This window comes from Nycticebus coucang, chromosome 3, assembly GCF_027406575.1.
Source record: "Nycticebus coucang isolate mNycCou1 chromosome 3, mNycCou1.pri, whole genome shotgun sequence".
Lineage (NCBI taxonomy): Eukaryota > Metazoa > Chordata > Mammalia > Primates > Lorisidae > Nycticebus > Nycticebus coucang.
Window position 1 is genome coordinate 92,571,666 of NC_069782.1, and position 15,245 is coordinate 92,586,910.

The 15,245-nt window shown below is 43.2% G+C and overlaps 1 protein-coding gene across 6 annotated transcripts in view; it reads right to left on the reverse strand.

Annotated features, from left to right (window-relative positions):
• Positions 1 to 4,693: 4,693 nt before the first annotated feature.
• KAT6B (lysine acetyltransferase 6B) overlaps positions 4,694 to 15,245 on the reverse strand; it is a 219,582-nt gene continuing 209,030 nt past the window's right edge. For all 6 annotated transcript variants that reach the window (XM_053583543.1, XM_053583540.1, XM_053583538.1 and 3 more), the window contains exons 16-18: positions 14,600 to 14,926; positions 11,768 to 12,059; positions 4,694 to 8,729 (exon numbers count right to left, since the gene is read on the reverse strand). In XM_053583543.1, the coding sequence (XP_053439518.1) occupies positions 6,199 to 8,729; positions 11,768 to 12,059; positions 14,600 to 14,926 (3,150 nt within the window). In that variant the 3' untranslated portion in view covers positions 4,694 to 6,198. The remainder of the gene's footprint in view (positions 8,730 to 11,767; positions 12,060 to 14,599; positions 14,927 to 15,245) is intronic.

Consider the following 15,245-nt stretch of genomic DNA (forward strand, 5'->3'; position numbering starts at 1 on the left):
CACAGTGTGGTGCGGAGTCTCCTCCCTGTGAATCCTGCCGTTCTGGACCAGCTCCTGCTTCCTGTTTTGTCTTTTCAGTGGAAGTCGCTGGCTTGTGCCACCATGATGCTGCTCACCTGGCAGGGGTGGGGAGTGGAAGCCTGAGCCCCGGCACGGATGCCTCTGCTTTCAGCGTCCCTGCCTTGCTTGGTGAGCCAGGGCTCCTCAACGTGGTGGCCAAAGCTACCACTACTCAGAACAATTCAGTGAATTGTAAATTTGGACAAGAGTTTGACTATATAATTTTGGGGAAAAAAGAGCAAGAACACACTCTTCAGGGCACTCAGGGAAGCTCCTTTCATTTTGATTCTAGTCAAAGCAACAAGGGCTGGCTTTTGGTCACACCTGCAAGCACCTGCCAGTGCGTGGTTTGCTTTGGGATGGGAGGACGAGCAGCCTGGTGAGCTCAGGGGTGGCTCACCTCCCTGAGGGGTAAGCCAGTCACCATGTCTGTGTGTTTTTCATTCTTGAGAAAACAGCAGCAGGCACGAAGCAAGTAGCAATAGCTTCAGGAACCAGGAACCCTACACCAGGCAGAACCCAAGAAAGATGCTGCTGATGGAGATGCCAGCAGTCAAGGGCCAGAAAGGGAAACCGCCTAGAGAAAACAGAGTGATGAAGGCCTACAGGGAAATACCAAGGGGGCCCAGTTCACAGGTTTTGAGCAGAATCAAAGAGGAAGTTCTTGATGGAGAAGAGTGTCCAGGGGGCTCAGCGTAAAGCCACTTGAGAGTCACACTGTGACCTTTGGGGAGCTGCCCGGCTTTTGCATCACCAGGGAGGACTTGTGGCCTGGACCCCTGTGGCTGGGCCTGGCTTCCTGTTCTGAGAGTCACCTTGTCCCAGGAGGAGTTGGTATCCTCCTCTTAACATGCACACAGAGGGGAGATTTTGGTCTTCCAATAAATTTAAAACTCCAAAGCATTGCAAAGGGATTGCCAGACAAAAAGGCAAAGATGAAATGGAAATATAAATGTACAGTGAATAAGTTGTGTATCTGGACGCTAAGATTGAAAAGGGGGACATTCATTCAGTCAACAAGCATTTAATGACAATCCACCACATGCCAAAAACTGGGTGAGGAGGCCCAAGTCAAAAATGCAGGTTGTGATAAAGTGAGATGAAGAAAATGGGTACAGAGGTGGAGAAAAATGTGGAAAGCGGGAGAGAAACGCCAATTTTTTTTGAAAACAGTTTCATTATGTCCCCCTTGGTAGGTGCTGTGGCATCACAGCTCACAGCAACCTCAAACTCTTGGGCTTACGTGATTCTCTTGCTTCAGCCTCCCAAGTAGCTGGGACTACAGGCACCTGCCACAACACCTACCTATTTTTTTGGTGGTTGTTGTTGCAGTTGTCATTGTTGTTTAGCAGGCCTGGGCCAGGTTTGAACCAGCCAGCCTGGTACGTGTGGCTAGCATCCTACCCATTGAGCTACAGGCGCCACCCAAGAAACCCACTTTAGACCAGGTGGTGGAGGAAGACCTCTCTGATGAACAGGGTAAGCTTCAAGGAGGGCACCTTCCAAATGGGGAGGGAACATAATAGGCTGAGCAATTCTGCCCATCAGTGAGGCTGGCGCTTGTATGTGAGAGGGGAAGTGGAAGGAGAGGGCCAGGGAGAACAGATTTTACTCCAAGTGCAGAGAAACAACTGAAGAGTTTTAAGTGGGGGAATGGTATGATCTACTTCAAGTTCACTCTAGAAAGGAAAAATCACTTTGGCTGAGGTGTGGAGAATGGGTTGTAGGGAGGCTTTTGGGATGGTCGACAGGAAAGGGGGAGGTGGCCTGGGATGACAGCCCCAGAGAATTAGTATTTAAGATTATTTTGGAATTATCCTGGGAAATGGATAGGACCTGCTGAGAGGGGAAGGAGAAGTGAAGGATGATGATTTGGTTTGTTGCTGGCACCTTAATACTGAGATGGGGAAGACCAGGGTAGGAACAGGGAAGAAGCTGGAAATCACCAATTGAATCCTATCGTGTTCATAAGATGCACAGATGGTGTCCAAGGTCATTTGACTTAGGGCTCAGAGGAATGTTCGTGACTGGAGATAAAATTCTTGGTGTTATCTATAGAGGGTGGAATTTGAAATCATGCTAAATGAGAATATGAGAGAAAAGAGAGAGGACACCCCTGGCCTGAGTGCCATCATTGCTTAGAGCTAGGCCTGAGTGGAGGAGGAAGACCCAGGAAGGAAACACAAAGGTAGAAGGCATTGTGGGAGCCTGGATACAAAGAAATTAAAGTCACTGCTTCATACTATAACAGTACCTGAACTGAGTATCTAAGACCGATTGTAGACCAAGGCTTGCTAGCAACAAAGGAACCTGTATTTACATAGCACTTAACAGTTTTTACAGCTTCACATACTCATTAGCTAAGCCTTTAAATTAGAGCGGTGACAAGTTAGAGCCTTTCACAGAGTAACAGCGCTCTAGGAAAAAGGCTGGGATTTGGAGAGACCTGGGTTTGTTTTACTTAATTCTAGCTGGGTGTAATTAGGCAATTACGTTAGCTTCTTTGAGCCTCAATCACCTGATCTGTAAATTGGAAACAACTGTTCTCCTGTAGTGGGTGTGTGATCACGTGGGAAGACTGAAAACTCTTTAAGAGCCCTTATTTCTAGAACAGAATATTGGCAAGGAAGGTTGATGCCTTCACACCTGGGTAGGTGCCATTGAAGCTATTAAAAAGTGAGGCTGGGCCAGGTGCGTTGGTTCACGCCTGTGATGCTAGCACTTTGGGAGGCCAAAGAGGATAGCTTGAGGCCAGGAGTTTGAGACCAGCCTGGGCAACTTAGTGAGACCTCCTTTTCTCCCAGCCCCCCACTTCACTTAAAAAAATAAATTAGCCAGGTATGGTGGTTCACGCCTATAGTTCCAGATACTTGAGAAGCTGAAGTGAGAGGACCACTTAAGTCCAGGAGTTTGAGGTTGTGGTGAGCTATGATTGCACCACTGCCCTCCAGCCTAGGCAGCAGAGAGACCCTGTCTCAAAAAATAAAAAAAGTGAGGCTGGCAACTGACAACCACTTGTCATAACTCTTATAAAGTAAAAAAAAAACACATTCTTGGTTTTAAAACATACAGTCTGTTACTGAATCCTAATGTTGGCTACATTATAGTTCTGATAAATCCAAGTTCCTGTTTTCCAAAATCCTTGGTGTCACCTTCAGGTCTGAACAGATGATTCTCTAGCGAGAGTGGGTAAAGGAAGGAGAGTGAAGGGGTTCGAGGCCATCTCTGACCAGCAGTTTCTCTCCTTACATTTAACCCTTCTTGTTCCTCAAGGAGTCCCAGACTTGGGGCCAGCAAAGGGCTCCCAAACTTGGCTTTACTACAGTCCTCAGGGAGCCTGTGAAACACAAGGTGTCCCCAGTACTGTTCTTAGATTCTGGTTGGTGGGTTTGGGACACTCACTCAATCTTGTCCACCACCCCTAGAGGACTGTGAGACAGGGAGGATGTGGGGCCAATGGGACCCAGACATCATAAACTGGATGATTAGCAGGCCACTGTCAGAGGGAACACAGCGTGGGAAGGTGGGGAGCGGGGTTCCCAGAGAATCTTAACACAAGAGGAAAGAGAACTAAATTTGTGGCAATTTCAAGGAGGGGCCTGTGGGAGGCTGTGTGTGGCTTCTCCATCAAACAGGCCCACACCCCACCTCCCAGGCTCCAGCAGCCTGATGTGTGGCTCAGGGGACTGCCCGATCCTTGGCTACCCCTTAGCTGATGCATTTAATTCAAGCACGCAGTACCTGGGCACTTGGCACTCTGCGGGCGGGGGGAGGTTTCCCGTCCTACCAGCACAGCACCTTCAATGTTCTCTTCTCCCTTTGTGCCAGGGGCCCTCAGTGTCTTCTTGGAAGCCCTCTCAGGTCCTATAGCTGTCATCCCATTGACTCTGCAGTCGTGGAAGGAAGGGACTAAAAGAAAAAATCTGGACACTGCACCCAGTATTATTTGTAACATAGAGACAGTAATAAGGGTGAGAGTATGAGGCCAAGCACTGCTCTGGGCTCGCCCTTCCACCTGGGCCTTGCATCCTGGTGTGTGTGCATTATCCTGCTACATGAGTTTCTCTCATCTGTCCCGCACCTACTAATTTCGTGTCCAACCAATAGTGCAAAAAGCAATATAAAGGCAGCAACTTGCTTACTAGCAGAGTTGTGAGCCTCCAAGGTTAGTAGACACTTAAAGGGACGGTTTCACACGGCTCTAAGCACCCAGAATCAAATGTTTTCAGACTCAGAACTTTCTCTAAATGCCACAGAATATTGTTTGTGAATATTCACATGGGGGGGGTCCTAAACTTTTGACTCTTAAAAAAAACCATACAATCATTCATAACAGAGCAAAACTTTCATACTTTTTAAAAAGAAAATGATTTTTCAAACATACAATCCCAGATTGGGTGCTTTTCGTATATTAATCTTTATAAAAATGAAGTTTGCTACCATGTTCCTAGGCTCTCAGGGACATGTATACAAACTGTGCGAATGAGGCAACTGAGTATTTGTGCGGGATCTCTTTGCAAATGAAGATCAAAGTCAAAAAGAAAAAAACAATTTCACTTTATTTTAAAGACAATGATTGGCATACAGAAGGTATGCACTAGCATAAAATAAACTTTCATGAAAAGCATTAAAATCCATTATAAATTAATTTATTAAATAGGTATTTGGTATATGTGATGGTTTTATTAGATATTACTCTTATTTATTGCCAACCCCTCCCCCAAAGTCAAAACAAATCAGAAAATCTCATAACTCCAATTTACACTAAATAATTTATTTCCCCCAAATGTGTAAGGTGTTCTGAGATGTGACACATGATACAGTTCAATTGGTCATTCTCTATCAATCATAATAGGACAGGACACAAGAGGCTAAAAATGGCTCATCATAATTTATTTTATGTTAAAATGTACAGCTTTTTTTTGTTTTTGTTTTTTTTGTTTGTTTTTGTTTTTTTGAAGTGACTGACTAAAAAGAGAACAGATAAATACAAGAGTGTCGCTGGCTCCTATTTTATACAAGGATTACGCCTCTCCTGCTTGGCCCTTACTGTCACCCTGTACAGGTACAAAGGCTACAAAAAAGGAAGCAATATAAACAGACACAAATAACTTTTTTGCTTTTTTACATGCGATTTGTAAGCTTAGTTTGAGCTATTCACAAGCTACTTTTCTATTTTTCCTTAAAAAATAACTCCAATATTTTATAAAGATAGAAAAATCTACAGATGGAATGAAAATGTAAAGTTAGAGGCATTTCCATAAAATAGCAACTTTACACCAAATTCACTATTTTTAAATCCTGCCAAGTATTTGGACATATATGAAATGTTTCAAAACCTGACAGATAAACACTGAGATATGCTTCATTCAATAAACAGAAGTCTGCATTTATAAAACAGAAAGCTGCCTTTTTTCCCCAAAGAAATCTGTCACCAAAATGGAAAAGGGTCTCAACTTTACACCAAACATTTAGCAATAAAACCCTTTTGACTAACCAAATGGGAATAGCTTTTATAGCTCTTTACAGTTTTATAATTAACAAAAATATAGTATTTTTTTAAACCCTCAAATTAGGGCACCCTAATCAAGGCAAAAAACTTAAGAAATGGCTTACTGTTAGCACAACACTTGTACAGTACTACAAAATGCACTGTCACTAACAAAGACATTAGCGGCATGCTGAAGTGTCACCTCAAACAAAATATACAATAACTGAAATGCTAAAGGCATTTACATGGAGTGGACAGGGAAGAAAAAAAAAGCTCTAGGTTCAATATTAAAACAGATATTTTGGGGGGTGGGGCTTGATATCCACATTGTTTAATGGAAGCAGGCACAACGAGTGGCTGCCTCCAAATCGTAGTCCAAAGAGAGGCCTTCCTTTGCAGAGAATTTCGTATAAAAGTAACAGAAACAAAGGTACCAAAAAAGAAAAAGAAAAAAAAGAAAAGAAAAACAACTTGTATAAGGCTTTCTGCTGCATACAGCTTTTTTTTTTTTTTTTTTAAATAAATGGTGCCAACAAATGTTTTTGCATTCACACCAATTGCTGGTTTTGAAATCGTACTCTTCAAAGGTATTTTGTGCAGATCAATCCAATGGTGATGCCTGGTAGTCTGTGGACTGCCCACACTGTCTACCTTCTCATGTAGGACCCATTGAGAGACTGTTTGGACATGCCTGTGTTCATGTAGCCGTGATGTCCGGGGGCCGTGTACATCATGTTACCATGGGGTGGGGTCTGCATTGGCTGCTGGGCATATGGCTGAGTTCCCATCATGCCCATCTGCATCTGCATAGGGTACTGGGGTGTTTGATTCATGTAGCCATGATTGCTGTGGTAGCCACTGTTCATCATCGGCTGGGACATGCTGTACCCATTCATGGCATTAAGAGTGTTCATGTTCATGTTCACAGAGTTGACATTGTAGGCTGGGGCTGGCATTAGGTTCACACTCATGTTCATGCCTCTTTGCATTGTTAAAGTCCGTGCAGGACCCTGCATGGCTACAGTCTGGGAGCGCCCATAGATTTGTGACTGATGGGTGGCAGCGGCTGGTGACAGGGATGCCGACTTGGTTCTCATGGAGACGTGGCCCTTGCTGGCAATCTGGGTCTGCAGTCTTTGGCTGTGGGAAATGCCAATATTTGACGCAGCCATGTTCCGTTGCAAAAGAGGCGGCGGCAGATTCATCGGAGGAGGAGTCAGGTTGGGGGGTGGGGTCATTGTAGCTTGTGCTTGGGGTCCCCCAGGGACGGAGTGTGGAGACTGAGAAAGCTGAACAAGCCCTGTGTTACTTAACGGTGTGGACAAAGAGGCACTGTTTGCATAGGAGGTCACAGCAGCAGAGTGGCTGTAAGGCAATGAATGATCAATAAGTGTATTAGTTAACTGCTGTAGTTTGGCAAGGCTGAAGGTGGCTGACGGCTGTGGGTAATGCCCAGCCCCAAAATCGCTCTGACCCATTCGCTCGTACAAGCCAATGTTGGCATTGCCCGCCTCAGGGATTTCGGCCAGCTGCATTGGGGGGGTGAAGTTAGCAGCCATGCTGCACGGGGCCAGCTGCTGGCTGCTGCTCGGTGGCCTCTCCACCACACAGCCCTGGGGAGACTTGACGCTGCAGGTCGGGGGGGAGCTGATGCTGGTCTGCTGCAGCATGCTGCAGCTCCCGCTGATGTTGGACATCTGCTGGGTGACAGCACAGCTGCTCTGTGTCAGATTGCTAGAGGTGAGGTTGCTATAGGAGCAGCTGTTCTGGGAGGAGCCGTTCCCACAGATGCTGCCGCCCATGGTGGAATCATAGCTGCTCGGGTTCTCGTAGTTTTCAGTTGTGCTCTCGATACTGCCCAGGTCACTAAATCCGCTGTCTACGACTTGCTGTGAATGATCTGAAACTGACGGAACATCCATCATCGGACTGGTCTCCATGTTCTGCAAAGATGGCACTGAGATGGCAGTTTGATCTGGGCTGATTTGGGCATAGCTGTTTTCCAGGGCAGGGACACTTGGGCTGTTGACAGAACGGACTGACTGGCCAGGGTGGGAATGGACGGATGAAACTGGGCTACTGTGGTCTGACTGCTGGCAATCGTCTAGCGTGGTGGCAATTTGTGGACTTTGGTCTGCATGGGTATAGTTCTGGAGACTTCTACAGGCCTCTTGAGTCTCAGCACAATCCTGAAAGGTGTCATCCTGTTCGCCGTTCTCCTGGGTCAAAGACTGAACTGCCTGGACGGTCTCAGAGTCTATTTCCATGGTTGCAGTGTTCCCCTCTTTGAACTCAGAGTCTACTTCTTTGCTGTTCTTTTGGTCCTGCTTCTGTGCCTGTTCTTCTGGGGGCTCCTCATCAGATTCAGGAGCAGTTTCAGTGTCCCCAGCAGGCTCCTTAGGCTCACTGTTACATGAAGCTGCAAGGTCAACGCCACAGTCGATTAAGACCTCTGGGTTCGAATGACTAGGCTGAACATTAACGTCTAAAAAAGCCTCCTGGTTTTCTAGAACTTCTTTGAAGGCTTCTCTGGGGAGCTCTTCCTTTCCTGCATCGGCAGACTCCATGTGACTGTCGTCTTCATCGTCTGCGTCATGGTCCTCGTTGTGAGACGGCTCTTCGTCCTCTTCCTCCTCCTCCTCATGATCGTCCAAACGTACAGGGTCTTCTTTTTCCACAGAGATCTCTGGTTCTTCTTTTTCTTGACCTTTAGCACCATCTGGGTCTTTTTCTACATTTCCTTCTTCTTCCTCCTCCTCTTCTTCCTCTTCCTCCTCCTCTTCCTCCTCCTCAGGTTTGGCCAGATCATCTTCTGGTTTCTCATCTGGGGATATATTTGGACTCACAGGTGCACACGCTTCTTCCCCTCGGCTCTCATCCCGAGGCAGCAAGGTTTCCACAGTTTCTTTGACCTCCTCCTCAATCCCGATGGGAGTGGGGCTGGTTTTCTCTTCCAAAGTCTCCTTCTGTTCTTCCACTGTTACCTGGTCATCAGGTTCCATAGGTGTTTCTGGTGGGGTGTACAAATTTAGTTTAAATCCGGTCTTCCTCTCTTTGTTTTGCCTCCACTTAGATAGACCACGCTTTGTTCCTTTTGGCCATACTTGTTTGCACTTTAGAGGTTCAGGATTGTCTTCACTGCCTTCTTTCAAGTTATTTGCATCATCATCCATATTGTCTTAGTGAAGAGACAGAAAGGGGAAGGAAAAAAATAGTCTTAGAAAGCGTAACTATTAACTTGAATTCACTCTTCTAAATTAATTAGCAAACACTGCTTTCAATTTAGCATTTTAAGAGCCAATGGTAAAGACATAATAAACCAAGTAAATAACTTAGGTCTGGGAAAAGAACATATTGGGAACACATGGGTACAGGCAACTATAATCAACTTATTTAGTTTAGCAAACAAGACATTTTCAGATGCAAAAGCGTGAAGTTTCACATCGTAAAAAAATCAATTTGAACATTTACAAATTAGGAAATACAGAGAAAAAGGACTAATGCTAGAAGCCTAACTCGGATTTCTACCCTGAGAAAGTACACTTCTGTTTGTGGACATTTACTGATTTTAAGTGATCTCAAATGACATTAATTTACTTTGATTAGAATGTTCTCTCTGGCATAAAAATAAACTTTGTATCTCTGAAGAATGAATAAATAACTAAATACCAAAAATGCATCTGTGATTATTATCATTTTTAGGATCATGTTATTTTTGCATGACGCAAACTGCAATATAATTACCATCTAGTTATCAAACATTTAAGATACAGGTGTTCTTTTTATCACTAATTCTGTCCACATTGAATTTTGAACCAGCGTACTGCTCAAATGTCAGGTTTGAATATTAAAGGCAAGTACAGAAAAACCATAATCATGAAGTTCATTTCAGTTCAGCTAACTTTTTATACCTATATGTACACGTGAATATAATATGTATGCATTTATATAAACATAAGCAAATAAATGTATACTTAAATTTATGTATAAAACCAAGTAGTCTTATGACCTTCAGAAAATTAAAGACCATACTAACCTCCTAGAATCAGTGGTGAATTTAAAAGAAAGGCTTTATAAAGAACAATAGCCTTATTAGAAATACTATTTGGGAAAATAAAAATAAGATCTATTAGTCAACATGGAACAGATATTCCTTTTGCCAGAATGCAGCGATTTCTAATTCAATCAGCATGTAGGAGGGTAAGCTCAAGACCATTTAGGTGTTAAATGGATTACAGATTAAACTTACCTGCCAATTATTACATTCAAACTGACTAGCTGAAGTGCAGGTGTGATAGAGGAGGGTTTTCTCCAGGAGGGCTAAGTACCATGCCTGAGTGAACAGTCATCTTGGGACATTTCTATTCACAATGGCAGGTAACAGCCAGGCCACTGCCCTTAGAGTCCACATTTTTACTCCACACGCTCCTGGACCCACCCGCTTTCATGGCAACACCTCTTTAAATCAGAAGATGAGTTTTCTCACAATTATTTTTAAGAAAGAAGACCCTCAAAGGCATCAGGTACAATATAGACATCTAGAATTTTTAAAGGCAAATAAAGCAAATGACGCAAAGTAGAGAATGAAGGTAGTGACGATTCAGGCGCCAGAGAAAACAGCCCAAAATGGAAATAAGGTTCAATTTCCAAAAAGCAGAAACAAAAACAAAAAACTTCTCACTGCCGTGTATTATATGTTCATTTGTTGAAAAAAGAAAAACAAACAAACAAACAAACAAAAACAAAGAACAACCAAAGTTTGGTTTCTCTATACCCAGGGTAAGATGTCATTCCCTCAGCAAAACCCTGTGTGCAGCAACAGTGGCTCAGTGAGTAGAGTGCTGGCCCCATATACCAAGGGTGACAGGTTCAAACCTGGCCCCAGCCAAACTGCAACAAAACATAGCTGCACCTTGTGTTGGGTTCCTGTAGTCCCAGCTACTTGGGAGGCTGAGGCAAAAGAATTGCCTAAGCCTAGGAGTGGAGGTTGCTGTGAGCTGTGATGCCACAGTGCTCTACCTGAGGGCAATAAAGTGAGACAATCTCAAAAAAAAAAAAAAAATGTTTATGTTCTTAAAACAGTGGCTTTTTAAAAGCTAAGCGATACCTGTGGCTTCCAGGCAAATAAGATGGCTTGTTCCCTACACTGAAATTAAATTTTGAATAGTCTTTTCAGTTACAGAGTAAAAAGACTGACCCATAAATTCTTATGATACACCTGGGAGCACAAGTTCCCAACCTGGCAGGCAAGGGTTGGCTGCTTCTAAATAGGGCATCAAAGACAAAATTCACTGGCATTTGGCATTTTTTTTTTTTTTAAGAGGATGACCTATGGATGATGCCCTTGCCAACTTAAAAGGAAGGACAGTTTCCTGATTTCAACATTATTCTATGATACCAAAGGTAATACTGATGGTGTAGGTTAAGTTTAAATGATTTTTTTTTTTTTTTTTGAGACAGAGTCTCATGCTATGCCCTGACTAGAGTGCTGTAGTGTCATAGTTCACAGCAACCTCAAACTCTTGGGCTTGAGGGATCCTTTTGCCTCAGCCTCCTGAGTAGCTGGGACTACAGGCATGCACCACTAAATCCAGCTAGCTTTTTCTGTTTTTAGTAGAGTTGGGGTATCATTCTTGCTGAGGCTGGTCTTGAACTTGTGAGTCCAAGCAATCCACCCATCTCAGCCTCCCAGAGTGCTGGAATTATAGGTGTGAGCCACCGCGCCCGGCAATTCTTAATAGCAATAAATACTAAGACACCACTGATTATAAGATGCATCACTGATTTACTAACATTTGTTTTCCAAGAAAAAAAAAAAAAAAGATCACATTCAATGCTTACATTGACTATAATACATGTATATCCTGACTTTAGGATTACTAAATGTGAAAAAAAACAAACCTATTAGAATCAAGGAAATGCAGTGTGCCCCTGACCTGCAGACTTCAAAGTTTTGGGGTATAAGCTAATTTCTAGAAAGTAAGAAGAATCCATCTGACAAATGTTCTGGCCTTACAAGTTGTTTTACATAAAATCTAATTCCAGGAAGAAGGGACAGACGATTTTATGAATGAAAAGGACAGATGAGCACTTACTTCTGGTGTACCAGCACCACCTCTCAGGTGCCTTTGGGTAACAACTCCAGCAGCCTGCTCTTGGGCAGCAAGTCACGCTCAGACATTCACAAGGGTAAGGTTTTATAATTGCTCTACTTACTTCTACAAGGGTCAGCATTCTTAAAGCAATGATTGTCTCTTCCTTCCCCTTCCTCTGTTTGTCTTTTCTTCCCAGATTGATGTTGGAATGCTTTTCTCAGGATTGGCTTCCTGCCATCTTCCTCCACTTCAATCTCACAGGTAGGTTCCAGCTGTGGCATTGGCCTCTCTTCATCGGAGTTGTCAAAGGGTTCATTCAGTACTTCTGTCGTCTCAGAAATGGTCTCTGTTGTTACACTGCTGTTGATCCTCCTGCGTTTACGACCTCTTTTCTTCTTTAGTACAAAAGGCCTCTGAAATTAATTCCAAACATAATACATAAGAGCTCATGAGAAATTAAATGGTTGAGTCGATATGCAGCAAACATGTACTGAACGCGTGTCTGAGAATCTTACACGTACAGACTTCTGTAATGCCTTTGTACTTAACCTTCCATTTGATGTTTAACATTCCCCCTTGGGCTCCAACTACACAGGCAAGTGTTTTCCAAATAAAACAGTTGTTTACTCAAGCAGATGCTTTGAGAGGGAACATCCTAGCAGCTTGACTGAAGATTTTAAAAGCTAAGTGTTGCTTTTCTAGCATATATTTTTCAAGTGGTACTTGCTGGCTTCAATAGCCTGCACATAACAGACATTAAGGTCATCACGGACTCCACTGTTTCTAAAAATGGTGCAATAATTAACTAGCCATCAGATCACTCACATGTTAACTGTTCTAAGAGCACCCACTACAAGCAGAGCACTATGGGAAATATGGTACAAATTAGCCTACTTGTTCCTATTTTATAGGACTTCAGGAACTATGAAAAGGAAAGGAAATAGTACTTGAAGAAAGGATTACTTGTTTAAAATGTCAACAGAGTCATGTGTTGGTGGCTGCTGAGATGTGAGCAACTGATAATTTTACAAAATATTTTAATTTAGAAGGCACCAAAAAAGTTAAAAGACATGTAAGATGTCTTACTTATAAGAAATATATACATATTTTTTAATTAAAAAAAATTTTTTTTTCAGATGGGGGTCTAGCTCTGTTGCCCAAGCTAGAATGTGGAATCTAGCTCACTATAGTCTCGAATTCCTGTGTTAAGAAATATTTTTTTAAATTACACCTAAGGTTGGCACAAATGATGCTCCATAATTGCAACTATAAAATATTTTTCCAAAGCAAAAAAAGTATTTGATGATATAAAATTCAAATAGAGGAATGATGGGTAGATTTGCTGCTAAAATGTAATCTGTCAATAATTGTTACCCCTTCCCCAACTGCAATACACTGCAAAGAAGGGTTCCATATTCTTGGTTAAAAGCCAACCTTCAGGCTTGGCACCTGTGGCTCAAGCAGCTAATGTGCCAGCCACATACACCAAAGCTGGCAGGTTCAAATCCAGCCCAGGCCTGCCAAACAATGGTGGCTGCAACCCCCGCCACCCCTCCCCCCAAAAAAGCTGGGCATTGTGGGTGGGCACCTATAGTCCCAGCTACTTGGGAGACAGAGACAGGAGAATCACTTAAGCCCAACAGGAGTTGGAGGTTGCTGTGAGCTGTGATGCCACGGCACTCTACCCAGGGCAACAGCTTGAGGCTCTGTCTCAAAAAAAAAAAAAAGCGAACTTTCAGGTAAACTGTATCCAAGAATTACTGTGTCTTTTGAACACTCTGAGTGTTTAATACTCTGAATGTTCGCTGAAGAAACACAGATAAACTTATTAATCATATTCTATAATTTAACTTATAGTTATTAATTCTTCTAATCTGCCTGCCTGCTCTAATCCATTAGAATTTTCTTAAACATAAGTGTAGCCAATATAGAGAACTGGTTTCCTTTAAGTCTAGTCCATTAAATGGCAGTAGTCCACATCATGCCTTGGATGATTCTTGTTTTTGATGTTTTTTAGAATAAGTTTCTTTTGTGATATATATATAAAACACATGAATAGATTCTCCTTGTAAGAAATTAAAAGATTATTCATAAGCCAAAAGTCCACTTTATGGAATGCTCCTTTCTTCTGTCTCCCCACACCTTCCACTACTACTGGGCTTAGAGGAAGGACCCCTGAGCTGGGAGTGAGAACAGCATGTGCCCTGACAGACACCACGTCAGATGTCCTTGGGGGCAGAGCCTTAACGTGTACTGTGTTCTATCAGTCTTGTCTATACAATATTTAGCCCCTCTCTATGTCCCAGACAGATACTGAGGACAAAGAGATCATATCTGGGTGAGCAATTACCTAAAGAAAAAAATCAATTCTTCTCTTTATGATAAGGTAGAGCCAAAGGAATCATCACACTACTAAGCTACGGGTAGTGGGCCACAGATGCAAACTATCACCACTAAAATCAAGATGTTAAATACTTTCTAGCCATTCTATGCCAAGAACGAGACAAAGAAATAGCATCAGCAGCAGTGGGCTTGGAGTCTTAAGTGCTCATGTGGCCCTGGTTCAGTCTCTAATGAGTCAGGTGACCTTGGATCAGTCTCCTGGCCTCTCTAGGAGTTGAAGGGTGGTTTAAGTGCTCTCTGGGGCCCATTTCTGTTCCTATAACCCGACTTACTCTACTCCTGCACACCAGTAGGTGGCAGTGACTACTACACTAGGAAGCTGGCTTGTCCCTGGTTTCCTGTCATAGCACTAACAAACCTCAAAAAGTAAACACAATCATGACAATAAGATAAACGGTTATGATATATGATCAGTGGGACTGAGTACACATAAACTACATCAACTACATCTAAAGAACAGAGTGAAACAGATACTAATAGAACGTTTGCAATGACAATTAAGATTTGATTGAAAGTGACTCACAGACTAAAAATCTAAACAGACACATACCTTTCTCTTTATGGCAACTGACTGTGGTTTAGTCAATCGTGGGGGAGAGCTCTGAATATTTTCTTCCTCCTCCTCCTCCTCTTCTTCCTCCTCCTCATCCTCTTCTTCATCTTCATCTTCTTCATCCTCTTCCTCTTCGTCACTGCTCTCTTTAGACAGCTCCATCAGCTGCCCTCGCTCCCCTGCCACTGTCCGGCTCTCAGGAGAATGCAAATATTTATTTTTCGATTGTACTTTTGCAGGTGATTGCCTACTGTTAGCTCTAGATGACAGGATTTCTTGCTCCTCCTTCTCCCAGCAGCTTGCTTGTTCCATTAGCCGCTCAGCCTAAGGGGTGGGGGTAGGGGGTAAAAATGGCAGCCGGTGAGAGGGCAGTTACACAGCCAGAGCCTCTACAGATCAATGGCAAAGGGCCTCTAACTCGGTTCTGGTCAGAACAGTCAGCCAGGCACGCAAACTCCAGCTGCATCATCTCAGGACCCTTTTGCATCAGTTAGGCTAACAAATCAAAGAAGATTGGGTTTCATGGGATATTTGGCAGTATTAATGATGCAGCGAATTGATTTGAGTCCTTTATCACTACATTACATGCTCACTGGCATGGAGCACTTTAAGCAAGTTCATGAACACAAAGAATCAATTGACA